Genomic DNA, 18890 nt, shown 5'->3' on the forward strand with positions numbered 1-18890 from the left:
GAGAGCATACAACCAGTACTGTAAAGTCTAAACTCATCATCATGTAATTCTCTAATTAATCTCGTTCCCAGATACTTCCGTCCAAATGCGCAAAGAGTCTGGTGGACCAATGCATCAAACTTGGTCTTTGTGAGCCAATACAGAGAGCTGGGAGAAACTCCCGGCACATAGGAATTGGCTTAATTGGCTTAATCTACCAAACAGTCATCTCACAAAACACCTTCTCCAAAACTCTCCTCCATACGCTAGTAAACCAGAAGCACAGAGCCACGCCTCACAACCCTGTGATTCGCTAAAATTACATTTCAAATAAATGACAATACTCAAATACTCAGGAGGTCACACCCATAGAATTCTATAGTCACTGCCACTAAGGAAAACTTTGAGTGGTTGATATCCCAGGCTTATATGCACTGTGCGTAATAGCCTGGGGACGAGGTTATTCTCTAATTAACTTTGGTTGTGATCTGAGGCTAATCTCTCCAAGCGGTAACCTGGGAAACGTCTCACTGTGCTCCTGTATTTCCTCTCCCCTCTGCCGAGGAGGACGCTGACAGGAACCAATAAGCAGGGAGGGAACACAATAACCCAACCTAATAAAAATACCCTCGTAAATGATGCAGTAGGGTTGCTGGGTTCTGTCCATTCAGGATACACACAGCTGTAGCCCTGTCCATTCAAGCCAACGGTAGAGAATCTGTTAAACCTCTGGGATTATACCTATTCATCTGTCTCTCAAACCTTTCAGTCAAGAGAGTTTAGCAGCCACTAGACACACCCACACAGTGATCCATCCTGCGTTGGGTCAGCCCAGCTGAGGTAGAATTCCCGTTTAATCCCACTCCATGGCAGGACAAACACACATAGCTGGGCCACAGTTATGACACAGTAACCTACACTACACTTGCAGCAGTGTAATAGTCAGCAGGCTGTTTCTATAGCTACAGGGAAGGCGGATGGGGAGGAGAGGATGAGGAGGTGAACACATTGATTCATGTGTGGGACCTCAAACAGCAGGGGGTGCTGAGATGATGACCATGGTTCCTCCTCTTCTCTCCACTGTCACATCCCTGCCATTCTCTACCAAGTCCTCAAGGACACCATCCATGGAGCGCAAACATTACCACCATCTCTTTACTACAATGGGAGTCCTCAAATGTATAGACTATCGCTTGGTTGGGAATATAAAAGTTTTTCCAGTTTCCTCTCACAGCAAACCAACCACATGGAAATCAAAAACAATTTGAGCGTTCAAACAAATCATAAACATATTCCACCCTCACTACCAATGCACCTAAATGCTGACTGCATCAAAGCATGGTTTAGATGTGAGGCACTTGGCTCACTGTTGATATTCATGTTTAGTATAACATTCATATTAAGAGTCATGTAATATTGATGCATTAGGAAGGGATTAATAATGCATGAGGAAGTCTTCCAATCGTTTACTATTGCAAACATGTTAAAGCCCTGGGCTCCTCCACTCTGACCTTTGATGAGGCTGTGGTGTGGGAGCCTGAGAGGGGTGACAGAGAGGGATGAGAGGAGTGAGAGAGGGATGAGAGGGGGGTGAGAGAGGAGTGAGAGTCGGGTGAGAGAGGGATGAGAGAGGAGTGAGAGAGAGGGGTTAGAGAGGGGTGAGAGAGAGAGGGGTGAGTGAGAGGGATGAGAGAGGGGTGAGTGAGAGGGATGAGAGAGGGGTGAGTGAGAGGGATGAGAGAGGAGTGAGAGAGAGGGATGAGAGAGGAGTGAGAGAGAGGGATGAGAGAGGAGTGAGAGAGGGATGAGAGAGGAGTGAGAGAGAGGGATGAGAGAGGGGTGAGAGGGATGAGAGAGAGAGATGAGAGAGGGGTGAGAGATAGGGATGAGAGAGGAGTGAGAGAGAGGGGTGAGAGAGGGGTTAGAGAGGAGTGAGAGAGAGAGGGGTGAGTGAGAGGGATGAGAGAGGGGTGAGTGAGAGGGATGAGAGAGGAGTGAGAGAGAGGGATGAGAGAGAGGGATGAGAGAGGGGTGAGTGAGAGGGATGAGAGAGGAGTGAGAGAGAGGGATGAGAGAGAGGGATGAGAGAGGGGTGAGAGGGATGAGAGAGAGAGATGAGAGAGGGGTGAGAGATGGGTGAGCAAGAGAGGGGTGAGAGAGGGATAAGACAGAGGGCCAGCTGTGACAGACACAATGACATAGGAATGAGGTGAGCTGTCACTTCCTGTACATCACATATCAAGTCCAAATGTTAGGTGCAGCCTTCAGCAAGCCTTCAGCTAGCTCAGGGATTTACTCCATTTGAAACATCTGAGTGCAGGGAGGGTGAGCGAGGGGTAAGAGAGGGGGTTGTCTATGGTTCACAGGGTTCCTTAAAGAGAACTGGAACACTAACGCAAAACATGACAAATGAGAGAGGGGGTGCAGCCGTGGCTTGACACACCTAGACTGTTCTTCCTCCCCTCAGGGACCGCCCCCTGCAGGCCTTCTGCAGCCTGAATGACAGACGCTCCTGGCCAATCACAGACATGCCAGACAGTCCAATTAAGGGCTTCTCGGTCTGCAATCTGGGTGCCGATCTGCAATCTGGGTGCAGTCTTACATATACTCAGAGAGATGGTGGTGTGTGCAGAAAATTTCACCAGCACACCAAACCACACCTATAGACTGCCTCCTTCTTGAAGATGAGTTATGAAACAGACTGTATAGGCTTATCTACAGCCAGTCTGAGTACCCAGATAGATGAAAATGCACGTTTTAAGATAATAACCTACTGTATTGCCACCAAAATAGTGTAGAGAATGTTCTGGCGTCTGTGAAAGCTTTTAAGGTATATCTACGGCTTCATCTGAGTACCTAGAGGAACATGCATGTTTTTAATCAAAACAAATAGTACATTTTCACAAAAAGAGTGTAGCATTCATGACTGTAAAATGTCATCATCGGACTTCCCTAAACTGATAACATTGTGTACACATTGTTTTGGAGTCTGTGAAAGCTTGTATAGTATATCTACAGCCCAAGTACCCAGATTGAGGAAAAGGCATGTTTTTAGACTAATAATCTGTTTCCACAAAATGATCATCCATTCACAAGTCAAATTGTCTTTATCAGGCATAAGAACATTGTGTAGAGAATGTTTTGGAGTCTGTGAAATCTTGTATTGTATAGCCTAGCCATACTGGTCAGTTGTTCTGAATATTTCCATACTGTTCAGTTGTTCTGAATATTTCCATACTGTTCAGTTGTTCTGAATATTTCCATACTGTTCAGTTGTTCTGAATATTTCCATACTGTTCAGTTGTTCTGAATATTTCCATACTGTTCAGTTGTTCTGAATATTTCCATTCTGTTCAGTTATTCTGAATATTTCCATACTGTTCAGTTGTTCTGAATATTTCCATACTGTTCAGTTGTTCTGAATATTTCCATTCTGTTCAGTTGTTCTGAATATTTCCATTCTGTTCAGTTGTTCTGAATATTTCCATTCTGTTCAGTTGTTCTGAATATTTCCATTCTGTTCAGTTGTTCTGAATATTTCCATTCTGTTCAGTTATTCTGAATATTTCCATACTGTTCAGTTGTTCTGAATATTTCCATTCTGTTCAGTTATTCTGAATATTTCCATACTGTTCAGTTGTTCTGAATATTTCCATTCTGTTCAGTTATTCTGAATATTTCCATACTGTTCAGTTGTTCTGAATATTTCCATATTGTTCATGAATATTTCCATACTGTTCAGTGCTTACTGTACTTTTGTTCCATAGCAACAAAAAACAAACATCAGGAGCAGTGACATCCTCAGAAGCGGTGGGGTGGGGCTGGTGTTAAGCATGCAAGACAGGTATAATATCTAAGATTTCAACTTCACATCTGAATGTCTCCAAGACCTTAAAGGGCTAAATTATCTGGAATCCACATACCTTCAAGGCTCATTAACCTAAATATCAAAGAATGTCATGGCAGCCCTAGAAAATTGACAAATCCAATATTAACCTGGAGGAAATGGCTAGCATGTTTTATTTCCACTGACCTAAAGAGTCACTTTCACAGACCATTTCACTGCTGATTCAAGGTTTAAAGGGCATGTATTTCTAGCCCGAGTGTACAGTACATTTGTTGTCCATTTTGGCTTACCGTGTATTTTCCACTGCTTGCAAGCTCCTCCCCCTCCCTCAGCCAGCTGATCATTGGTTTGGGGTTTCCCTGGGCGGAGCAAGTCAGCAGTGTGCTGCCCCCCTCCTTGGCCTCCACATACTGTGGGGGTGTGGTCGTAAAAGTGGGAGGGGCTTTGGGAAAAGAAAAAACATCATTAGCATATTTTCAATCCACTGAGAATATCTTAATTTCTTGAAAGTATTAAAAAATTGGGAATTTCCAAGATGTAACAGTCTTTAAATAAACAGCCTATCACAAGTTTTTATGTCCATTCATCTCTAACCAGCATTACACAGGGATGAGGGATGACTGTTATAAATGAAATACACATTGATAAATCTCTCAAATTTACTCAAATTTAAGAAATGTGTTCCCTCTTCAATATAGGCAATGATAACCTAATCTGCTCTCTATAAACCCAGTGAAGAGCATCACATCACAACCATCTAACAGAATACAGCCACTAATAAAACCAATCATTACAGCATATTGCACAGCTGTTCCTGGGCATCACTAATATCCTTATGGGTTTATCATCTATTTCAAGCTAACTAGCTGCTACGCTACGTCTCATGAGTCAACTGCACTTGATATCTCAATGTAACTCTGGTTCTAAACAGCAGCAGCATTGTTCTATTCAGGACGTACATGCCAGGCGGTGTCTGAGAAAGGCCCCAACAATTGCCAAAGACTCCAACCATCCGAGACATGGACTGTTCTCCTTGCTCCCGTCCGGCAGACAGTACAGGTGCATCAAGGCTCAAACCAACAGACTCCTATACAGCTTCTATCCCCTGGCCATAAGACTGTTAAATGGTTAACAAATACTACTCTCCCTCACACCTACGCTGCTGCTAAAATGATTACTGATTCGATTATTCCTACCACTATGTTGCCGTTCATTGACTATTGATTACTATTACCTATCTATTTTATTAGTATCTATCTATTTTATCCTGCTACTTGTCACTATTACTCCTGTTCACATGTACAGTGCCTTTAGAAAGCATTGATTTCCTTAGATTTGTTCAAAATGTTGTTGTGTTACAGGCTGAATTAATTTTAGATTCTTTTGTCACTAGTCTACACACAATATCCCATAATGTCAAAGTGGAATTATGTTTTTCCATTTTTTGGCCAATTAATAAAAAATGAAAAACTGAAATGTCTGGAGTCAATAACTATTCAACCCCCTTAATATGGAAAGCTTAAATAAATTCAGGAGTAGAAATGTGCTTACAAGTCACATAATGTTGCATGGACTCACTCTGTGTGCAATAATAGTGTTAAACATCATTGCTGAATGACTACCTCATCTCTGTGCCTCACACATAAACTCAGCAAAAAAAGAAATGTCCTCTCACTATCAACTGCGTTTATTTTCAGCAAACTTAACATGTATAAATATTTGTAAGAACATACGATTCAACAGATGAGACATAAACTGAACAAGTTCCACAGTCATGTGACTAACAGAAAAGGAATAATGTGTCCCTGAACAAAGGGGGGGTCAAAATCAAAAGTAACAGTCAGTATCTGGTGTGGCCACCAGTTGCATTAAGTACCTCAGTGCATCTCCTCCTCATGGACTGCGCCAGATTTGCCAGTTCTTGCTGTGAGATGTTACCCCACTCTTCCACCAAGGCACCTGCAAGTTCCCGGACATTTCTGTGGGGAATGGCCCTAGCCCTCACCCTCCGATCCAACAGGTCCCAGACGTGCTCAATGGGATTGAGATCCGGGCTCTTCACTGGCCATGGCAGAACACTGACATTCCTGTCTTGCAGGAAATCACTCACAGAACGAGCAGTATGGCTGGTGGTATTGTCATGCTGGAGGGTCATGTCAGGATGAGCCTGCAGGAAGGGTACCACATGAGGGAGGAGGATGTCTTCCCTGTAACACAGAGCGTTGAGATTGCCTGCAATGACAACAAGCTCAGTCCAATGATGCTGTGACACACCGCCCAGACCATCATGGACCCTCCACCTCAAAATCGATCCCGCTCCAGAGTACAGGCCTCGGTGTAACGCTCATTCCTTCGACGATAAACGCGAATCCGACCATCACCCCTGGTGAGACAAAACCGCAACTCGTCAGTGAAGAGCACTTTTTGCCAGTCCTGTCTGGTCCAGCGATGGTGGGTTTGTGCCCATAGGCAACATTGTTGCCGGTGATGTCTGGTGAGGACCTGCCATACAACAGGCCTACAAGCCCTCAGTCCAGCCTCTCTCAGCCTGTTGCGGACAGTCTGAGCACTGATGGAGGGATTGTGCGTTCCTGGTGTAACTCGGCAGTTGTTGTTGTGATGTTCGGATGTACCGATCTTGTGCAGGTGTTGTTACACGTGGTCTGCCACTGCGAGGATGATCAGCTGTCCGTCCTGTCTCCCTGTAGCGCTGTCTTAGGCGTCTCATAGTACGGACATCGCAATTTATTGCCCTGGCCACATCGGCAGTCCTCATGCTTCCTTGCAGCATGCCTAAGGCACGTTCACCCAGATGAGCAGGGACCCTGGGCATCTTTCATTTGGTGTTTTTCAGAGTCTGTAGAAAGGCCTCTTTAGTGTCCTAAGTTTTCATAATTGTGACCTTAATTGCCTACCGTCTGTAAGCTGTTAGTGTCTTAACGACCATTCCACAGGTGCATGTTCATTAATTGTTTATGGTTCATTGAACAAGCATGGCAAACAGTGTTCAAACCCTTTACAATTAAGATCTGTGAAGTTATTTGGATTTTTACGAATTATCTTTGAAAGAAAGTGTCCTGAAAAAGGGACGTTTCTTTTTTTGTTGCTGAGTTTACAATTATCTGTAAGGTCCCTCAGTCAAGCAGTGAATTTCAAACACAGATTCAACCACAAAGACCAGGGAGGTTTTCCAATGCCTCACAGAGAAGGGCACCTATTGGTAGATGGGTACAAATGTAAAAAGCAGACATTGAATATCCCTTTGAGCATGGTGAAGTTATTAATTACACTTTGGATGGTGTAACAATACACCAAGTTACTACAAATATGCAGGCGTCCTTCCTAACTCAATGGGATTTCGCCATAAGGCCAATGGTGACTTTAAAACAGTTACAGAGTTGATGGTTGTGATAGGAGAAAAGGAGGATGGATCAACAACATTGTAATTACTCCACAATAATAACCTAATTGACAGAGTGAAAAGAAGTAAGCCTGTACAGAATAAAAATATTCCAAAACATGCATCTGTTTGCAACAAGGCACAAAAATAATACTGCAATGAATACTGCAATTAATGTTTTGTCCTGAATACAAAGTGTTATGTTTGGTGAAAATCCAAACATCACTGAGTACCATAGTAGTGGCTGCATCATGTTATGGGTATGCTTGTAATTGTTAAGGACTAGGGAGTTTTTTTAGGAGAAAAAAAAAATCGAATGGAGCTAAACACAGACAAAATACTAGAGGAAAATCTGATTGTCTGCTTTCCACCAGACACTGGGAGATTAATTCACCTTTCAGCAGGAAAATAACCTAAAACACAAGGCAAAATCGAAACTGGAGTTGCTTACCAAGAAGACAGAGCTCCTGTGTGACTGAGTTACAGTTCTGACTTAAATCTACTTGAAAATCTATGGCAAGACCTGAAAAGGGTTGTCTAGCAATGATCAACAACCATTTTGACAGAGCTTGAAGAATATTGAAAAGAATAATGGGAAAACGTTGCACAAGCCAGGTGCTGAAAGCTCTTAGCGACTTACCCAGAAAGACTCACAGCTGTAATTGCGGCCAAAGGTGAATCTACAAAGTATTGACTCAATATTTCTGTCTGTCTATCATTTTTAATACATTTGCTAAAATGTCTAAAAACATGTTTTCATTTTGTCTTTATGGGGTATTGTGTGTAGATTGGTGAGAAAGAAACTCTATGTAATACATTTTGAATTCAGGCTGTAACACAACAAAATGTGGAATAAGTCAAGGGGTATGAATACTTTCTGAAGGCACTGTATATAGTACCACTGTCATAAGCTTCGTCTTCAGATGAGGAGTACGAAATATCGGACCAATACGCAGCGTGGTAAGTGTCCATACTTATATTTTTATTTAACCGTGAACACTAAACAAAACAAGAAACCGAATGACAGTCCTGTAAGGTACAATGACTATACACAGAGACAACCACCCACAAACACAAGAGAAAATAAACCCATATAAATATGGCCTCCAATTAGAAGCAACGACAACCAGCTGCTTCTAATTGGAGGTCGTTCCCAAAACTAACATAGAAATAGAACAACTAGAAATACGAACATAGAAATACAAAACATAGAACATAGAACAATACCCCAAAACCCTGACAATACGAAACAAACACACCCCTGCCACGTCCTGACCAAACTACAATAACAAATAACCCCTTTTACTGGTCAGGACGTGACAACCACTAGTTATTACCATAAGTATTTATACAGTACCAGTCAGAAGTTTGGACACACCTACTCATTCAAGGGGTTTCCTTTATTTTTACTATTTTCTACATTGTAGAATAATAGTGAAGACATCAAAAACTATGAAATAACACATATGGAATCATGTAAGTAACCAAAAAAGTGTTAAACAAATCAAAATATATTTTATATTTCAGATTCCTCAAAGTAGCCACCCTTTGCCTTGATAACAGCTTTGCACACTCTTGGCATTCATCATTTGAGTCAATTGGTGTACCTGTGGATGTATTTCAAAGCCTACCTTCAAACTCAGTGCCGCTTTGCTTGACATCATGGGAAAATCAAAAGAAATCAGCCAAGACCTCAGGAAAAAAATTGTAGACCTCCACAAGTCTGGTTCATCCTTGAGAGCAATTTCTAAACGCCTGACGGTATCACATTCATCATACAAAAAATAGTATGCAAGTATAAACATCAGGAAGGAGACGCATTCTGTCTCCTAGAGATGAACGTACTTTGTTGCGAAAAGTGCAAATCAATCCCAGAAACAGGTACAAAAGTATCTATATCCACAGTAAAACAAGTCCTATATCGACATAAAAGGCCGCTCAGCAAGGAAGAAGCCACTGCTCCAAAACCGCCATAAAAAAGCCAGACAACGGTTTGCAACTGCACATGGGGACAAAGCTCATACTTTTTGGAGAAATGTCCTCTGGTCTGATGAAACAAAAATAGAACTGTTTGGCCATAATGACCATCGTTATGTTTGGAGGAAAAAGGGGGAGGCTTGCAAGCCGAAGAACACCATCCCAACCGTGAAGCACGGGGGTGGCAGCATGTTGTGGGGGTGCTTTGCTGCAGGAGGGACTGGTGCACTTCACAAAATAGATGGCATCATGAGGGAGGAAAATTATGTGGATATATTGAAGCAACATCTCAAGACATCAGTCAGGAAGTTAAAGCTTGGTGGCAAATGGGTCTTCCAAATGGACAATGACCCCAAGCATACTTCAAAATTGTGGCAAAATGGCTTAAGGACAACAAAGTCAAGTTATTGGAGTGGCCATCATAAAGCCCTGACCTCAATCCCATAGAAAATTTGTGGGCAGAACTGAAAAAGCATGTGTGTGCAAGGAGGCCTACAAACCTGACACAGTTACACCAGCTCTGTCAGGAGGAATGGGCCAAAATTCCCCCAACTTATTGTGGGAAGCTTGTGGAAGGCTACCCGAAACATTTGACGAGTTTCAGAAGAAAGGTCTTTGTTTCTGGCCATTTGAGCCTGTAATCGAACCCACAAATACTGATGCTCCAGATACTCAAATAGTCTAAAGAAGGCCAGTTTTATTGCTTCTTTAATCAGGACAACAGTTTTCAGCTGTGCTAACATAATTGCAAAAGGGTTTTCTAATGATCAATTAGCCTTTTAAAATGATACATTTGGATTAGCTAACACAGGAGTGATGGTTGCTGATAATGGGCCTCTGTACGCCTATGTAGATATTCCATAAAAAATCTGCCACTTCCAGCTACAATAGTAATTTACAACATTGACAATGTCTTCACTGTATTTCTGATAAATTTTATGTTATTTTAACCTCTCTGGGCCAGTGGGACGCTTGTCCCACCTACTCAACAGCCAGTGGAATCCCGTGGCGCGATATTCAAATACCTTAGAAATGCTATTACTTCAATTTCTCAAACATATGACTATTTTACACCATTTTAAAGACAAGACTCTCGTTAATCTAACCACACTGTCCGATTTCAAAAAGGCTTTACAACGAAAGCAAAACATTAGATTATGTCAGCAGAGTACCCAGCCAGAAATAATCAGACACCCATTTTTCAAGCTAGCATATAATGTCACATAAACCCAAACCACAGCTAAATGCAGCACTAACCTTTGATGATCTTCACCAGATGACAATCCTAGGACATTATGTTATACAATACATGCATGTTTTGTTCAATCAAGTTCATATTTATATCAAAAAACAGCTTTTTACATTAGCATGTGACTAGCATGTGACTAGCATTCCCACCGAACACTTCCGGAGAATTTACTAAATTACTCACGATAAACGTTCACAAAAAACATAACAATTATTTTAAGAATTATAGATACAGAACTCCTTTATGCACTCGCTATGTCCGATTTTAAAATAGCTTTTCGGTGAAAGCACATTTTGCAAAATTCTGAGTAGATAGCCCGGCCATCACAGGCTAGCTATTTTGACACCCACCAAGTGTGGTACTCACCAAACTCCGATTTACTATTAGAAAAGTTTGATTACCTTTGCTGTTCTTCGTCAGAATGCACTCCCAGGACTTCTACTTCAATAACAAATGTTGGTTTGGTTCCAAATAATCCATAGTTATATCCAAATAGCGGCGTTTTGTTCGTGCGTTCAAGACACTATCCGAAGGGTAAAGAAGGGTGACGCGCCCGACGCGTTTCGTGACAAAAAATGTCAAAATATTCCATTACCGTACTTCGAAGCATATCAAACGCTGTTTAAAATCAATTTTTATGCTATTTTTCTAGTAAAAAAGCGATAATATTCTGACCGGGAGTCGTTGTTTTCGTTCAAAGAGAGAGAAAGTAAACATGGTGTCGGCTCGTGCACGCACCTCCAGTCTCATTGTCCTCAGATCGACCACTTACCAAATGCGCTAATGTTTTTCAGCCATGGCCTGCAAAGCCACCATTCATCGTTCTGGCGCCTTCTGAGAGCCTATGGGAGCGTTAGAAAATGTCACGTTATGCCATTTTTGGTTAGAGATGATCAAGAAGGCCAAGAAATAGTCAGAGAGAGCGCTTCCTGTTTGGAATCTTCTCAGGTTTTGGCCTGCCAAATGAGTTCTGTTATACTCACAGACACCATTCAAACAGTTTTAGAAACTTTAGGGTGTTTTCTATCCAAATCAAACAATTATATGCATATTCTAGTTACTGGGCAGGAGTAGTAACCAGATTAAATCGGGTACGTTTTTTATCCGGCCGTGCAAATACTGCCCCCTATCCCCAACAGGTTAATGGACAAAAAAATTGTTTTTCTTTCAAAAACAAGGACATTTCTAAGTGACCCCAAACTTTTGAACGATAGTGTATATTCCATTATTTTTTTTTTGTTAGCTATATTATTTTAGACATTGATTACTGCACTGTTGGGTAGCTCTTCAAGCTCTTAAGTTAAGCATTTCACTGTACTTCTGCATGTGACAATAAAACTGAACTGAATTTAGCTGAGGAGAGGATCACACTCTCTCTACCAAAGTGGGTCATGGCTAGCCGATGGGAGTCTTGTCTTCACTTCTAATTGAACACACACCTGGTGTGGAGTAAACAAACACACAAATTAGCATCTCTAGAGATCTGCCTCTCCATCTTGGCCCCTCACTGCACAGTAATCCTGTATAGAGGCTACCAGAGACTACCATTAAGGAACTTTCAGACAGTAGTTTTGAAAGTAGCGCTCACGTGCCCAAACAGGTCCCCTAAAATTGTGAACAATTGGGCACAACATCATCCATTTCCATTTTCAATTTCGTATGATATGTTACATCATGCTGGATCGTATGATATGTTACGTCCTGCTGGATCGTATGATATGTTACGTCCTGCTGGATCGTATGATATGTTACGTCCTGCTGGATTGTATGATATGTTACGTCCTGCTGGATCGTATGATATGTTACGAATGTGCTTAAGATCCCGTTCGATCTCTTTAACAGCTGTTCTAGGCATTCTCTCAATTACTTATTTGGGTATTGTCGTTCTGTAATGTTACTACAGTATATTAATTTTTGCACATTAAGCAACCAGCTCTGGTTTTTGAAGTGATTTACAATGCAAGTGTGCTTTATGCGCAACCATATTGTGGATTGTGGTGTAGATTATTTTCTATGAACAGGTCTACATCTTTGATTCACATCTATAATGTGTTTTAGATGACCTAACATTAATTTACACTAAGTAGGTGGCAAACAGGAGGTGGCATTTACTGTGAGCGGATTGGGTGACAGGGGAGTTCTTTCCGCCCATTATCAGGTACAACACATCAGTACGTGTCACCAAGTGGGGAATTTAGGAGATGTTCTACAAAAAGCCAAGTCGAGCATCACATTCTCGCCCTACTTTCATAATTTTCACATCTTCTTTATTCCTGGATTCAGTTGCTTCTGTATTCACACCACTCCCCTCTGTAGACCTTTCCACACGAGCAGATGGCCTCCTTAGAGCTCCATACCTGCTCCCTGACATCTCTCCTTCTCTCTCCTCCTCACTCTGATTCTCTGCCTTCCTCTATTTCTCCCTCATTCTCACCATCTCTCTTTCTCCCGCTCCCTGGAAGACTGCACAGTTTTTACACAGTTTTTCTTTGATTTCCCTTTATGAGCAGATTTCAGAAAAAATTAACATTTACAGTATAGAGCCAGCCAGAGTGGGAGAGAGAGCATCTTTTCCCCGAGGACTGCTACTTACAGCACGAAAGGATCATCATGCATTTTTATCGAATTGCAGCATATATTTAGCCCTTTACTGTTTACTGTACTCTACTTTCCATCCGCAACCCAACAACAATTTTCCCTCAAGGCACCAAGAGATCCCCTTAAGACTATTTGTCTCTGAAGTTACTGCAGCTGTGTGAGCTGACATGCACAATCTCTCACTCACTGTTTCTCTCACTTATGTATTCTCTCGCACTATCCAAAAGCTGCTGATTTATTAGCATACTGCTAACTGATACTAAATTAAGAAGAGAGAAGATGAGAGGAGAGGAGAGGAGAGGAGAGGAGAGGAGAGGAGAGGAGAGGAGAGGAGGCACCACAGTGAACTCTGTCTTTCGGGCACAAGGTCTTGCCATCTGACACCTGCCACTGAGTGGGCATGAATCCTCTTTCTGTTTGGCAGGAAGTAGAGGGCAGCAAACAGGAACTCAAAGCAGGGAGTGTATCATATGTAGATTCCACTGGCCACAGGAAATGGCTGCCTTTAGTATCTGTGATGAAGCCTGGCCAGGAGAGCACCTGCCTTCCCAACAGAGACCCTTTGAGAGGACAAGCAGCCATGACGAGGCCTCTGAATGTCAATTCAACACACAGATGCCTCAAAATAAGCACAAACACTGCCAGCCATTTTGATCTGGCTCTTTCAGTAGACATGAGAGCTTGGCTTCAGGTACAGCCCCAACAGTCCCGATTGGGAAAACAAGGCAATAGTCTTATGCTCTGCACCTTTGCCATTACACTGCCGTAAACAAGGTATAGACAAACAAAATATTTTAGACTTGTTTTATTTGAACTCAAACACCAAAACTGGTTCCAACACAAAGGATAATGACACATCAAACACGTTATCCAGACAACTCAGTGATTGTGTAAAGCTCTGGCAGTAGGGGAGGGGGAGAGCATAGGCAAGTGAATGAGTAAGCGAGTGAGTTGAGCGTGAACACTGATGAGGACGGCCATAGAGACGCAGTGTGCCCGCTTGCACAGGAAGCCATTCAAACCAAACACACACAGATGTTCACACACTCCCTCCCACCCCCCTAGAGGCAGCGCAGGTGACACTCCCTGGCAGGGCAACCGTGAGTGTAACTCAGTAGATAGGGAACTCATTTAGCCACAGCCAAATGCACACCCACCATTACCCACCCACCATTACACACGCACCATTACACACCCACCATTACACACCCACCATTACACACCCATCATTACACACCCACCATTAAACACACATCATTACACACACACCATTACACACACATGCATAAGCGCGCGCACACTGAACCGTTGAAATACTGAGACATGTACCCTTACATGCTGACCACACCGCTCACGTCGTGTGCGCGAGAGTTGCAAAATGAATTTCAAACATACATGTTATTCATTTATTGCACCCACACCCACATCTGCGTTGCCAACGAGCTTCTGCGTTGCCAAGCACTAAAATAGAAGTCAGTTCTATTTGTGACGCTGAACGCGGTGCAAGTCCTGCCTCTCCCATCTTCTCATTGGTTTATAGAAGCAGATTCCCACGTGCCATCTCCTCATTGGTTATACCCACGTGGGTGATTGAAAGATGAAGTGAGTTCGGGCGGTCGTCGTGGTAACTATGAAAGTTAGATGCCAATCGCCATATAAAGTCCAAAGAAGAAAAAGCCTGGAAGGAGGAGAGATGACTAGAAACGATTCGGTTGACCGTTTTATGTGTGGATTAACTGTCGGAGTAGAGGACCTTGTGCATTTCAGGTAAAATAACAACTCAATGTTTATATCCCTGTCACGTCCTGGCCAGTATATAAGGTTAATTGTTTTGTAGTTTGGTCAGGGCGTGACAGAGGGTATTTGTTTTATGTGGTTCGGGGTGGTGTGGTTGTGTAAAGGGTGTTTGATTTAGTATGTCCGGGTTTTGGTTTATGTCTAGGTAGTTCTATGTGGAATCTAGTGTGTGTGTTTCTATGTTTGGTTGATTGGGGCTCTCAGTTGAAGGCAGGTGTTGTCTATCTGCCTTTGATTGAGAGTCTCATAAATGAGGGTGTGTTTGTGTTTGTGTTTTGTGGGTGATTGTTCTGTGTTCAGCCCTAGGCTTTACCAGACTGTTTGTTGTTCGTTCATTTGCGTGTTTTGTTGTTTTGGAGTGTCCGTTTGAAAGGTAATAAATCTAAAAATGAGTATACACGTACCTGCTGCATTTTGGTCCTCATTCACCAACGACAACCGTGACAATCCCAGGACAAATTAGCTAGCAACAGCAAGCTAGCTAAACAGGACAAATTAGTTAGCAACTGCAAGCTAGCTAGCTAAATTGCCATAAATGTTAAATGCTTTTCGACCTGTCCCCAAATTAATATAATTGGTTCAGAGTTTGTTTTGATATTTCAACCGGCGTGTCATGATCGCGTTTGGTGTGGGGGGACAAAATCTATTTGCACACGATGGCACACGCACGCACACGCACGCGGCCAGTTTGGGTACAGTGTAACACACATGCAAATGTTCTCACATACAAATACACAGTGTGTAGATGCATGCTTGCACACACAGACACATTGGTAGTCTCCCTGTTCTTAATCTACCTTTTCAGTTTCATAGTGACCATCAGGTTTACAGTGAACCTCATCCAATGTCAAGTAAACTGTATATGCATTTAAAATCAGTTACAGATTAGAAAGTTCCTGATGAGAATATGCATGAGCCTCACACAGACAGTGAGCATAAGTTCAAACCAAAAATACCTTTTGAGTGTGTGAATCTGACGTTATAAACTGCAAACTGTCACACTAATAATATCTTCAGTCCTTGTGAGGTGTCTATCTGGAGGGAAAAAACACTGTTTAATGTTAAAACATGACTCTAACGAGACGACTGCATTTAGTCGAACCCATTATTTTCAAATGCCTGCATCATATGGAGAAATAACTACCCACCGCTATCCAGCCGGAGGACGGCCAAATAAGAGATGTATTGTATCTGAATAACACCAGCAGAGAGACCAAAATAATTGGAATGAACAGATATGCTGCAGCTACACTTTAGCATCTGTGGCCCTGCAAACCGAATTGAATACGGCAACGTGCAATTAAATTATATTACATTTCTCCAAGACAAGTATTTTTTATTGTCTATTATAACATCTGACAAAATGAATAAAATCAGAACCCATCAGAAAATATGAATATAAAACCGATTTGGTTTTCAGAAGATAAAATAGTAAAGATCATGAGCATCATTGTAAGTTGACTCTAGGTCTTGAACAGAACCATGCATTTAGAGAGATGGGACATAGAGGGTTCTGCATGATTCTTCAACATTCTATGACAGCCATGTTAGTGCCCCATTAACAAGACATAGATAATATCTAAATAACACTATGTAACTGAATGTCTAGAATAATATATTTTTTATAAATTCTAAAAGTTAGCCCAGCTCTGTAAATACATGGTTCTGGTCTTGAACAATGTACTGGAACACATTACATAGCTAGAAGCAGCTAGCCGCTAACCCACTGGGGCCTTCCTGGGAAGTGCAAACGTGCAGATTTTTTTTCCCGCCTGGTCATCAGTTTGATTGCTCCCAGACTATTCCAGACATTCCCTGCCGGAACTGTGTTAAGCAGGCCACAATCAATTCCCCTTCTTACTAGTCTCTCATCCCTTTATCCCCAAGGCAATCTGAAATGTGTCTGTCTGTGCGATGTTCCTGAAAACAGCTGTTTTAATTGCCACAAGGGTTGGGTAGATTACTTTCTAAATGTAATCCGTTACAGTTACTAGTTACCTGTTCAAAATGTCTTGCACTTCTTGAATTCAACCATTATAGGGTTCAAATACACATTTAGATTTGCGAACAGCCATCCACAACAACCACAATCTGTAAGGCGCAAATAGCTAAATGAGAGAGCAGAAGTGTGATTCACATCAACGCGCTATGTAGATATCAATAATAAGTGATATCCGTATCGCTGTAGACTACACCACTGCTGCCATCCTTACCGCCAAGTGTTTATTCAAGTTGGATAATCTTTGGATGCCGACAGCAGTCGCACCATTGGAAGACATAGCTTGGACTGTAGCCTACAAAAGCCTATTCATTCTCTTTTCCAGCGATCCAACACATTTGGTCATCATAGTGGTCTCTGACTTCTGGTCAGACTCGCTCAGGTGAACAAACTTAAACTTGTGTATTTTTTCAATGCTGATTTGAATGTCATTGAGAAAACAGAGAAGTGTAAACGTTTTTTTCCGCAAACATTCTTTCTGAATTAAAAAGTAATCCTCAACGTAATCATGTCGTTTTTCAAAAGTATCTGTAATTTGATCACAATATTTTTGCAGGTAACGTAACTGATTACAGTTGCTGTTTTTTTGTAATCCCTTACATGTTATGGATTACATGTAATCCGTTACTCCCCAACCCTGATTGCCACTCATCAGAGCTTTAGCATCACAGAATAAACATAGATAGAGTGACTACAAGGAAAAGGCCATAAATCATGAAAACAATTCTTTTGGGGGACAAATTATTTTACAGTACCACATAGAATCACTAAAAATCCAAACATCGCCCAAGTGATAAAACAAATCAGCACGCACACAGTAAATCTGAAATCTCAGACAGACGAGTCATTGTCACCATCTGAATGCTGAATCAGAGAGAAGGAATGTTCTGACAAAATCTTCAGAATGTAGTTAGCTACAGTATAGCTATCTGAGGCAGACCAATTAAAACTGTTGAGGCATGGAATGTAAGCAACCTATGAGGTGAACATTGTCATGAATCACTCGAGCACACACATCTGACGAGATTACACTGTAGAAACACATTCCCTATATTGGGTCCCAATTCCAAAGCTACCTACCAACTCCAATCTGTTGGTGCTGACAGTAAAGTGACAGTGAAGTGAAACAAAAGGTACCCTATTCCCTATATAGTGCAATACTTTTGACCAGAGCCATATGAGCACTGGTCAAAAGTTGTGCACTACATAGGGAATAGGCTGCCATTTGGGACGCAGGCAGTGACTCACCATTGACTGTGAGCTGCACCCAGCTGCCATTGTGGAAGGTGTTGTATTGCTGCTCCAGCATCAGAACCCTACACTCGTACCAGCCCTGGTCCTCTGAGCGCACTGGGTCAATCTGAAGAGACGCCTTCCCATGCAGGCTGGCTCTACCTGGGGTGGGAGAGAAGAACACAGGGAGGGTCAGGAGTCAGGACAATAGAATTTGAGTAGATCCAAACGGTACACCCAATATGGCCAGCAGTGTACCCAAAGAGCACCATGAACATGGACACCAATCAGTGTGATGCGCATATCTAAACATGGATGAAGCTTACACAGCTTTTTCATTATTCCACTGACTGTTCAATTCATTAATGACACTACAGTGTCACACGCAGAACCCACACCAACATACTAACATACCGCTGACACAGACATCACACAGCAGACGCAGACGTAGCTAATCTGCCAATAGCATCTTCTCTGGGTCTCTGTGGCCTGAGATGGTGCTGTTAGATAACCCCTAACCTATCCAGTTTAATTACAGATGGCTTCAATATAAAGAATGCTAATGCAAATGATCAAGGTCAAGGGGATTTGATTTGACCCAAAATGAAAATGATTGGATTTGAATTTGAGCTGTTCACAATGCATACTACTTCGCAAACGCTCACAATAAACAAATGATCAACAGACCCTGGCCAGAGGAGAGCTGCTTGCCAGTATTAGGATTAATGGATAACATTACCTGTAGGGCAATATCTCTCTCCCCCCCCCTCTCTCTCGCTCACTCTCTCTCTCCTCTCCCTCTCTCTCTCCT

General features: G+C 42.2%; 1 protein-coding gene across 3 annotated transcripts in view; it reads right to left on the bottom strand.

Moving 5' to 3' along the window:
* Nucleotides 1-18890, bottom strand: part of LOC115163461 (protein turtle homolog B-like) — an 82369-nt gene that overhangs the window by 27715 nt on the left and 35764 nt on the right. For all 3 annotated transcript variants that reach the window (XM_029715350.1, XM_029715349.1, XM_029715351.1), the window contains exons 3-4: nucleotides 18095-18241; nucleotides 4117-4268 (exon numbers count right to left, since the gene is read on the bottom strand). In XM_029715350.1, coding sequence (XP_029571210.1) covers nucleotides 4117-4268; nucleotides 18095-18241 — 299 coding nt within the window. The remainder of the gene's footprint in view (nucleotides 1-4116; nucleotides 4269-18094; nucleotides 18242-18890) is intronic.

Source organism: Salmo trutta, chromosome 26 (genome assembly GCF_901001165.1).
Source record: "Salmo trutta chromosome 26, fSalTru1.1, whole genome shotgun sequence".
In the NCBI taxonomy this organism is placed as follows: domain Eukaryota; kingdom Metazoa; phylum Chordata; class Actinopteri; order Salmoniformes; family Salmonidae; genus Salmo; species Salmo trutta.